This window comes from Panonychus citri, unplaced genomic scaffold (genome assembly GCF_014898815.1).
Source record: "Panonychus citri isolate SS breed McGregor unplaced genomic scaffold, ASM1489881v1 Contig00104, whole genome shotgun sequence".
Lineage (NCBI taxonomy): Eukaryota > Metazoa > Arthropoda > Arachnida > Trombidiformes > Tetranychidae > Panonychus > Panonychus citri.
In genome coordinates, this window is record NW_026515509.1 from 400269 (window position 1) to 411878 (window position 11610).

Sequence of the window (11610 nt, forward strand, 5' to 3'; positions counted from 1 at the left end):
GCCTCAGGGTATAACAATTCAAGTGTATAGATGAGGATGATTATGATAGAGAGAGAAAAGAAAGAGCCAAAGGAACCATATTAATAAATACATGTTACTCTAAAATTGATCTTTCTTTTCTTTATGTTTCTTTTAAATCATCTTCTTCTTTTCGCCATCAACTCATCATCATCATCATCTCTTTTCTTTACTTACCTAAAAAACCATTTTCGAGGGTAAGATGATGAAGATGAAAATGATGATAAGTGAAAATGACTTGGCTTCAATATTTTGTCTTCCTTTTTGCTCCATTGCTTTTAAATTGTGTTTACGTTTGTAAATCAAGAGGAAACTTTTTTTTTCTTATCTAACTTTAACCATCTCTTGGAGCTTGACTTGAATTAACAATTTAAATTGTTACAAATTAACTTGACGACTTTTCTTAAGTATTAACCAATGATATACACAGGAGAGTATCATAAATATGTCTTGTTGATAATTACACAACAATCAGTGACTAATCACAATTAGACATTCATGTTAAATTAACTAACGAACAGCTAAAAAACTTGAGAAACTTTTTCTTATTTTATTAATATTAAACATCCACTTTAATTACAATTAGCTAATCATTCATGGATTTACATGATCTTAATCATTAATTGTTTTCGCTACTTTGGCAAATCAACTGAGTTTATCAAAATTAACCTTGAAATTATCATTTTGCTTTTTTTAATTGTGAACAATTAAAATTTGTCACATACAAAAGACTTAAAAATAATCACACAAGGAAGTTAATTATTAATAATTGTGATATATATGTATGTTTGATTATTGTTGATGATAAATTAAATTGTTGCAACTTCATAGGACCATGAAAATTAACTAATGATAAACAATAAAAATCAACAGGACAATTTAAATTGTAATCAACTTTGATATTCAATTGACATTTACAATGAGAAACTTTTTTTTTCATCTCTTCAAAAAAAACTAAATCAAACCTGAATATGAAAAAAAAGTTTCGTCTCTTTTTTTAATTGTTACAAAATCAATTGAAATTGTAAAATGTTAACATGACTACGATTAATCAATGTTTTATCATGATCAGGCTTAAATTGTTATTCAACAATCAACGTGAGATGTTTAATTATGATTAACAAAATCCCTTCTCCACCCACAAATGATTTCCCTCTTCTTCCTGTTAATCACAACGATGGTTAATTATTATCATTATTGTGCTCATTCAAATTGTTGTTGTCGGTTTAATGATGATGACAATTAACTGCCCGCCCATTAATTTACCTTTACTATTATCATCATTTATCATCCTTATCATCCTCATCCTCAACTCTCTCTCTCTCTCTCTCTCTCTCTCTCTCTCACCATCATCCTCATCGTGTCTCTTGTTATCCTCATCATTTTATAATCTTGTGTCCAATGTTAATTGTTGATCGTTATTAACAGTTAACTTTTACCACCATCAACAATTAGCTATGTAATCAAGTTGATTGTAAATCATTTTAATCAATTTTAATTTTAATTTTAATTCTACAAAATTAAAAATCAACGATTTACTAATGATGATGATTAACTTTCAATTTTAACCTTCACTTTTAATTGTTTTCAATATTAATCTTTGTCTTCATTTGTTATTATTTTTCAAAGTTTGTTTGTGAAAGTTAATTGTTGTTAATCAGTATGCTAATTCAACATAGATCAGTTCCTGATAGAGGAATTAAATCAATAACTTATAATATTAATCAACATAAATCGGAATTAGATGATAATGAAAATTATCCATCATCTCATCAAGTTAATCAATCCACTGATTATTATTCATCTTCAACTAATTATCATGGAGTAAAAAGTTTACGAGAATACTCAATTACCATGATTATGTTAATCATCGTAGTGTTACAGTTAATTTGGTTTGTTGATTGTTCATCAGGAGAAAATTGTTTTGGCGGAATTCAATCATTTGAGAAATTAGCAATGACCGATTTTGATGACGACTATGCACCAGCGGGAACTTTACTCCAACAGCCCGATCAAGCGCTAACTCGAGACTGTATTAACCTTTGCCGACAACAACCGACCTGCCTTTCCTTTGGCCTGGATTATACTCGATTCCGGTGTGCTGCTTATGCGGTTCACTCTCAGGAGACTTCGCAACTTCGAGCAAACCTAGTGCCCTCCAATACGACCAATCTTTTCGAGAAGGTGTGTTACCTTGGTGTCCATCGAGATGAATATCAAAAAATTTGTGGAGTCGAAAGACTTTGGACATTTGAACGGGTTAAAGGTTCCTGGTTGGAAGGGTTCGTTGAGACGACACTCTCCAATATCGGTTCGAAAGATGAATGTGCCAAATCGTGCCTAATGGAAGCCGCTTTTACCTGTCGAAGTGCCGATTATGATCACGATAAAAGAATCTGTCGACTCTCAAAGGAAGATCGTCGAACTCAACCTCAAGCTTTTCGAACCTCGTTCGGTTCACCAAGGGACTACCTTGAGAATCAATGTGCTGCTCCAGGTTAGTCATCAAATTAATTATCGAAAAAATCAATCAATCGAAGCTAATCATCTTCTATTATATTCGCAATTAATCAAAATCTTTTTTTTCTTCATTGAAAAAAAAATTCTTATTGACAAGGTTACTATTAATTTCTCAATGTTTGAAACTTTTTTCTTCCTCTCTCTGAGTGTATCAACTGATTGAGCTTAATTACAATTAACTGATTGCAATTTGATTGTTAAAATTAAGATTAATTGAAAGCAATTAAATTACTATTAACCTTTTCCTTTTTTAATTGCACTTTTTTGGTCAACTCATCAAGTTAATTGTGATGACAGATTAATGATAATTAACTATGTTCATATACCTGTTTGGTTGTATCTTAATTATGTTCAATCAAAAGTGATTTAAATTAATTTAATTCCCTATCATGATAAGATGATTAACCTTAATAATATTAATACAATTTGAAACAATAGATTGAATTAATATTAGATGAAAGTTTATCAATTAGAATTGATTGTTACAATTAAAGGTAAAGATTAAAAAAAAACAATTTAGTTGTTCACCTTAACAATTAAAATACTTTGAAAAGTGTTAATTAGTTGAATCAACGTTTTTTTTTTGTCATTCAATTATCATAATCAATTTAAATTATGATAATTAATATGAAAAGCCAATGACCAGGGCAAGTTAATTGTAATAGTAAAAGTTTGTTGATGTTCAGGTCAGTGACAAATCAACTGTTAATTGTTTAACACTTTTACAGGTCAATTAATTGTTACTGGACAATACTGGTCATCATTATAATCACCAAGTAAACAATTAACTTTTAACCTGAAAGCCAAACAATTAACTCTTTCAGGATAATAATTAAGAGGAGAGATTAAAACAAAAAATAATATATCAAAACATCAAGAGAGAAATTAAATTTAATCCAGTTGTTATGATTAATATGATAAACTGAATAATAGCTATGAGATTTTAATTAACAACAACAATCTATTGTTGGTGGTTAATTGTTTCCAATGATACATTTAAATATAAGGGAAAAAAAAGGAAAGTCACAATTTAGTAAATTGTGACAATTATATGGATTGAGTTTCGTTGGAAATAATTTTTTGAAACTCCAACGTTGACCCAAATCTTTATGGACACACCGAGTGGGATTTGGTGTTTAAACCCACCCCACCCTCTAAACATGATCTCACTAATTGTCCGTTTACAATGGATGGTAAATTGAGACCATTGTTGTTGATTAGAATTAAAGTTAATTGTTCCCATTATTTGTCCATTGTTTTAACAATCGAATCTTTTTTTATCAAAAACTTTTTGTTTCCAATTTTTGTTTTGTTGTTTAAAAACAAAACTTTTCGAGTTTTAAATTTGTCCTGTTTATTTACGATCTTTGGCCGTTTACCTTTGAATTGAATTTCTTTTAGGTCCAACAACGTGTCTCTATGATACCAAGGCCAATGTTGCCGTTATCACGATGGATTCTCTGGTTTTCGCTCAAAATATCGAGGATTGTGAACATAAGTGCGACAAAGAGTATACATTTAATTGTCGATCATTTTCTATCGATTCGACAAGGTGTTTCCTCTCTGGCGATGATTCCGTTTCCTTGTCTCACGCTGCGCTTCCGGTTAAACCTGGTTCGATGTATGGTGAGAAAAAGTGTGTCACCGAAACTTGTACCCATGGGATATTCACTTATGAAAAGATCACTGGAATGGTTTTACGATCAGCTTTGGCCACTTCGGTTCCAATGCCTCATACGGCTTCACTTGGGGTCACTGGTACTTGTCGTGACGAGTGTGACAAGTCAAATCTTAATTGTCCAGCGTTTTCTGTTTCTTATTTAACCTCAAGGTGTGAAAGGCTTGATCGTAATTCACAAGGTCGATCAGGTGATTTTATCCCTCGTGAGGGTGAATCTTTTTTCGAGAAAATTTGTCTTCGTGGTCCCGATGTGGCCACAATGTGTCAAGATAAATATTGGGCCTTTGAACGGGTAATTGGCTATGAATTGACCTTAGAACTTTACGAACAGGTTTACCATTTTGTTCAATCTCGTCGATATTGTCAAGAATATTGTTTACAAGAGAAACTGTTTGTTTGCCGATCGGCGCTTTACAATGATGAAACCACCGAATGTAAACTATCACGGGAAGATCGTCGAACCAAACCGGCAAATTATATTCGAAATCAGAATCCAAAGATCAGTTACTTGGAAAATCAGTGTATAAGGTCACATTCTCGTTGTCCTTATGAAGATACTCCCGGTGCTTATCCGACCTACACCGATATTGTTGAGTCGAGATCTGTGAATTCCAGATCAGCTTGTGAACAATTGTGTTCAGAGAATCGGCAATTTATCTGCCGATCTTACGCTTTCTATTCCTCGAATAATGAGTGTCTCTTGTCGGGTGATGATCGCGCTTCCGGTGGATCTTCAGCAGTCACTGCTCGTCCTGGAATGACCTACTATGAACGTCGATGTGCCAAAGTCCCTAATGATAACTATCCAACAACGGAAGATGGTGACAATTCAATCACAGGTTCTAATGATCCAACCAGATTAACACCAACAATCCCGACAAAACCAACATCAATCTCATCGGCTAATTTACCCGATGATGAAACATCACCAACTAGTACCACAAGTGGTTCCAGTAGGCCAACTCACACTGGATCAACTTCCTCTTACGATACCAGGCCAACTTCATCTTCTCCAACCACTTCGATTGGTTCGTCTGTAGATTACACTCCAGATCAACCGTCAACCCACACTGGTGACAATCAATCAGGTTCATCATCAGCCGATTCAACACCTTCCACTGGCACTTCATTCACATCAACAACAAGTACCACAGGTACAAGTACATCGACCAATAGCTCTTCATCGGTCAATCCATCGACTGCTAATGAGGAAACACCTTCGATTTCAGTTGGTACAACAAGTCCACCAACATCACCGAACTCAAGTAAGAACCATAATAATTTTTCTCGACCCTCTGAATCTCAACTTGTTGTTTTTCCAGGTCAAAATTCACTTAAATGTGGACCTAATGGACGATTCACTTTTGAACGTATTCCTGGATTCGAGCCGATCGGTGGTTTCTTTAGTCTATTGTACTCAGAGAAATCTAATCCCGGAATAGTGACCGAGTGTTCCCGTCGATGTGAACATAACCTCGGATGTACAGCGTTCATCATGGACTATACTCGACGTGCTTGTTTTGGCCTTTTCGAAAATGCTTCCATTGGAAAGTTAGATCTTCGACTTTCACCAGGTCGTGATTACTTTGAAGGATTTTGTGTTGCTTCACATCTAACATGTCCCAAGTTATGGACCTTTGATCGTATCGTTGATCAAACCTCGATCGGTGTTCAGCCCAAATCAATCATCCGTTATATTCATAAGCCAGATTGTCGTTTAAGGTGTTTAGAGGAGCGTCGATTCAACTGTATGTCAGCCAGTTACGATGCTACTCTACGTGAGTGTCGACTTTACGATCAAGATCGAAACTCAGGCCAATTGAGATTGATCTTCACTAAAGGTACCGATTATATTGAAAATCAGTGTAATGTTGATGTTGTTTCGTGTCGATATCATCCCATTGAACGGGATATTACAATTGTGACCGTGACCAAGGCGATTCGAGGTTCGTCTACATTTTTCTGTGAACAAGAGTGTAATCGTCAGAAAGAGTTCAACTGTCGATCCTACACTTATCTCGATCAGACCAATATTCCAGGAGGTAACTTTTGTCTCTTCAGTTCGGACAGTAGAGGTACAAGTCAAAAAGAGGCGATGGGATATCGACCTCGAGCCTTGTACGCTGAGAAGGATTGTCGAGGCTTCAGAAAGGGTCGAGTATCCTCAACACCAGAATCAACCGATTCACCTCAGCACCAATCAACTCAACATCTTCCACCACCACTACCAAAACCCTCACAACCCTCTCCTCCACCTCCAGCTTCACAAAAACCACCTCTCACTTTTCAACCACTTTCACCTCCGATCGATTTGACAACAATGATAACCAAAAGTCCAAGCGCCAATCAACCCACACCAGTGCCACCGACACTCACTACACCTCGAAAATGTTCAACCTTTGATTTTACCTACGAAAAGACTTATGGGTTTGACCTTAGATTCGCTCGTCGGGAGCGATCGCGAATACCACCAAGCCTTGGAATAACCACCTCGTGTCAAGATGAGTGCACTCGACGAGGATCAAGATGTCGAGCATTTTCCCTCGAATATGGACCAAACCAACATTGTTTCCTTCTTGAAGACTCAGCGGGCGAAAACCATCTCGCCCTCTCAAAGATCCCAAACATCGCTTACTTTGAGAAAATTTGTCTAAAAGGTAATTGATTCAATTAACTTTCTACCAATTTAAATCTCATTGAATTAATTTCCAACCTTTTCCAACCTTTTAGCTAAACCTTGTGGTAGACTTTGGTCATTTGAACGTATTATCGGCTATCAATTTACCGATCAACCTGATCGAGAGATTGACAATGTTGATCTAAGGTCAGACTGTCAAGATCTCTGTTTAGCTGAGGCCACTTTCTCATGTCGATCAGCTACATTTGACTATTCTCGAAAAATATGTAAACTATTCAAAGAAACTCAAAGATCTCGACCAAGCGCTTTTAAACCAACATCAGAAGAAATCGATTACCTTGAAAATCATTGTGTCAAAGGTAAAAGAGAATCAACTAATCAATAGTAAACAAAGTCTCAACTATTTTTCGAATTTCATTTTTTTTTCTCTCTCTCTTTCAGAACCTTCAAGTTGCCAGTACAAAGATTTTACCGATACCTACTCAGGGAATGTCGATCGTATAACTCATGCCTTCTCACTGACCGATTGTCAACGTCAGTGTGACACTGAGCGTCTTTTCCCGTGTCGAGCGGTGAATTATGAATCATACTCTCGGGAATGTTCATTATCAAGCTACGATATTGCCTCAATCGGACTTGGACAGAAAGCTCTTCAACTACGTCGACATTCAATCTACAGCGAAAAAGGAAACTGTGAACAAGGTGAGAGAGACCAAAACAACAAACGAAAACAATATTAATAGTACTTTAAATCAATGCGAACAATTAATTTTTACTTTACTATTTTTCTCTTCAAAAATGGTGCACAGTTACCGTTCAATGTAATCCTCAAGACATGGTGCTGACCCTAAATTTTGATACACCCTTTATGGGTCGTGTCTATGCCAAAGGAAATCCTGCCCACTGTTTTGAGGTCGGAACTGGACAAACCCGGATGCAGTTTTCAATATCATTCGGAACCCGATGTGGCACCCGACAAGAAGTAAACAATTAATCTGATTCCTCTTTGTTCATCTAATATTCATTTACGAATTGGTTTCAATTGCTTCCTATTAGATGAGAGAGACTAAACATCATTTAGAATATCAATTATATCTCTTTCTCTTTTTTTTTCTCTCTCTCTCTCTCTTTCTGAATTGTTGTTCCATGTTTGAAATGGTTCTCTGATTATTCTGAATAGACACACTGATACCTTTCCTCTATCATCTCCATTTTCCATGAAAAAAGTTCTCTCTCTCTCTCTCTCTCTCTCATTGTTGTCATCTCTCTTACAAGAGGAACCTTTTAATATCTCTATTACATTGGATAGTTTTTTTTTCATTCTATTTTGTGATTTTTTTTGTTCTATTCTACTATTTTTTTTTCTTTCTTTTGTTCTTTTAGGGATTGAAAAATTTTGTCAATGAAATTGTGGTTCAACAACACGCGGTCATCATGACTGACAGCGATCGGACAATCAAAGTGATGTGCTCTCTCAGTGCCATTGACCAAACGGTTACATTACGTTCACCTACTCAAGGGCGATCAGGAATTGATGTTACGTGAGTGTTTTCATCGTCACTCATTATAAATCAATTTAGAATAATTAATTAACTTGATTAACCCACAAGATCATTAATCTATTAGTTAATTGATCTTCTTCCCGTCAACATCTTATAACTTTCCAATTGATTTATCAACATTTATCTCAATCGACAGTCTTATTATTTACTAGACTCAAGTTTTGGTTGTAATTAATTTTCAATATAAGTTGATTGTTGAACAAATTAAGACTATGGTTATTTCACTAAATGGTTGCTAAACTGTTATACCAACAGTTAAATATACAATATCAATTGAATAATCATTATATTTACATTGATTGTCTACATAATAGACAATCAATAACAGTAACAAGTTTTATTGTTTCTTTAATTGTTGATTGGGTTTTGTTATGATTTGTTGATTGTTTGATTTGTAAAAGTATGTATAATTTGTCTACGGTGAAAATTGCCTAAAGGCATTGTTTTTTTTTCTTTCATCAGGATTTGCTTTTTTGTACAGAGAAAAAGTTTTACATTAACTAATTGAACTTTTTTTTTCTTTCACGAATCTAAAGTTCACTTAAAACCGGTAAAAGTGCTCTTGAAAGGCCGATTCCATCGGTGGTCACCAATACCGCCGCTCCTCCGACTGTCATCATGAGGATACTTGATCGTAGTGAACGAGATGCAACTTTAGTCTCATTGGGCGATGAACTGACCATGAAAATCGAGATAATGGACATTTCATCAGCTTTCGCAATTTCAGCTCGAAATCTTTATGCTCGAAGCTCAAGTGGGGAATCTTTATATCTTATTGACGCTAATGGGTTAGTTTTATTCTATTAATTTTCCTTAATCATCTTAATTTGTCGTAATTCTATGAGTTATTTTTCGTATTCTGAATCTTAATGTTTCTTTTTCTATTCTTTTCTCTATTTGTTTAGATGTCCAACCGATGCATCGATCTTTCCAAGTTTAAAACTCGATCCTAATGATGGAAAATCGTTGAGATCAACATTCAAAGCTTTCCGTTTCCCTTCAACTGGAGTGGTCAACTTTGAGGTGCAAATAAGATTCTGTCCAGATAAATGTCTTCCCGTTAAATGTTTCGATTCACTTGAATCATTTGGTAGACGGAAAAGATCAAGTTTATCCAAAAGTGGTACCGATAATGGTGAAGAATGGGTTGATGATGAAGATGAATTGGAGGCGAAAATGATTGCTCGTAAATTAGATGGACCATCGGTGACCACTGTTGCTACCGATTTTAAATTATCTGATTTCTTTGGTACAACTAATAGAAGTGCCCTTCACGCCAGCCGAGCCGAAGGTTACACTTACAATGTTCCCGAATCAGAGACAAATCGAGGTTACAATTATGAGGTATCTCTTCATTCAACTACAATGATTCCTCATTTACCTGCACCTCTTGAACTTATTGGTACAACAAGCGGATTCAATAGCACCAACAGTTATCATCGCAATAACCAATTGAACAATCGTATGGGCTATTATCCGCCAACAGCGAGTGCCTATCATTATAATCCATATTCATCATATGGTCAATCCGATTCTTCTGGTTATAATTATGGTTCACCACAAAGTTCATATGGTTACGGATCGGGTTCACAGTCCCAACAGCAACAACCATCCCACCATTACAACACTCAGGGTTACGGTGGTTATACAATTAGTAACAATCAACCCACCGCCAATAATGGTTATGGTGGAAATGGTTATCATCAAAATATTGGTAATTCTTATCAAACATATTCCCAATCTAATCCAAGTAGCAATCAAAATCAATTCCAACCAATAGACAACCGTTATCATCCATCATCATCATCTTCGTCATCATCTTCATCCCCACAATCACCCAATTCATATGGACCAGAGACACGAATAGTATCTTCATCTAATAATAATCATCATCTTCCATCCTCATCTTCATCATCATCAACTTCATTTTCATCTGAAAATGGTCAATATCCCAAAGAATTACCATCAAGTCCATCGACTGTTAATATTATTGGAACTCGTTTCGGTTCATCATCGGGAGTAACCAATGGACCAAGTGACGATATTTCAACGGTTCGGCCTCGATCAACGGACAGGAAGAAATTCAAAGCACCTCGACCTCTTCCCAGGCCAAAAGGTATGCCTGCTAATCCGATGGTTATTAATAGTCCTCCAGAAGTCGATTCCCCTGAGGTTCCTCTTTCTTTAGCCATTGTAGTTGGTGACAAAGAGAAAAATAAAGATAAGAGTAAATGGAATCTTGAGACAAAGGGTAAGATGTAAACAAAGAAAGAAATTACAATCAAAACAATCTAATTACAATTAACAAACACACATATCCGAATATCGAACAATAATCACCTCAGCTGATTTAGAATAGAAAAACATTTTCATCTAAATCTTAATCTTCTTCTTACATTTTAATGTTACTTTTTTTTTATTCATACAATTTGTATATTAGAAGTTAACATGTGGCTCTTTGTATTTACAATTAATTTCCTTTGTTTTCCATTATGTATAATTAGTTAATCATCATATTCTGACTTTCTCTTTTATCTTCTCATTTACCTTTCCATGATAATTAACCTTTAGTATTTACACATTACAATGATTATCTAATTGTTTTTTTGTTGTTTCTCTTTCTAATTGAAGATAAAAACTCTCATCCATCATCATCAGAAATCATAAGTATCCCTTGTAACACTGGACCTGCCATCTTATATACCGCTTGTATTGTTACTCTGGCTCATTGTTTGGTCGTTGCTTGTGGTTACTTTTACTACCGGAAGTACGTTTATTACACTGGTGGATCTAAATTGTTTACACTTTCCTCCTCTTCGGGCAGAACCATTTCCACTGAAAATATCACCTCAGTTACACGAAATCCACGTGCAACCAATTCAAATGTTTTCTTTGGCTCACCCAATTCAGGATTGATCTCTGATCGACCCACTCCATCATCTTCATCACAAGGATCATCTTCATCTTCATCAAGTGTCACCAATGTTGGTTTCCGGTCATTATATTCAACGGGAACCCTTGGATCACCACCATGATCATTTATCTTTCATCATAATTATCATTCATTTTTTTCATTTCATTTCTAATTAAATTAAAATTAAGAAAATCGTCAAATTAATGATAATAAGAAAGTGAGAGAGGAAGAGAGAAACAGAGACAGAGGACAAATTAAACAAAAATCAAATTACATG

General features: G+C 35.2%; 1 protein-coding gene across 1 annotated transcript; it reads left to right on the top strand.

Annotated features, from left to right (window-relative positions):
- The first annotated feature begins 1356 nt into the window (after positions 1 to 1356).
- On the top strand, positions 1357 to 11525 carry LOC128389056 (uncharacterized). Its single transcript, XM_053348565.1, has 10 exons — positions 1357 to 2515; positions 3940 to 5484; positions 5542 to 6876; positions 6950 to 7216; positions 7299 to 7559; positions 7667 to 7839; positions 8241 to 8398; positions 8956 to 9207; positions 9325 to 10535; positions 11051 to 11525. Exons 1-10 carry the CDS (start codon positions 1681 to 1683, stop codon positions 11452 to 11454), a joined length of 6441 nt encoding a protein of 2146 aa, XP_053204540.1. The 5' UTR covers positions 1357 to 1680; the 3' UTR covers positions 11455 to 11525.
- The last annotated feature ends 85 nt before the right edge of the window (positions 11526 to 11610 follow it).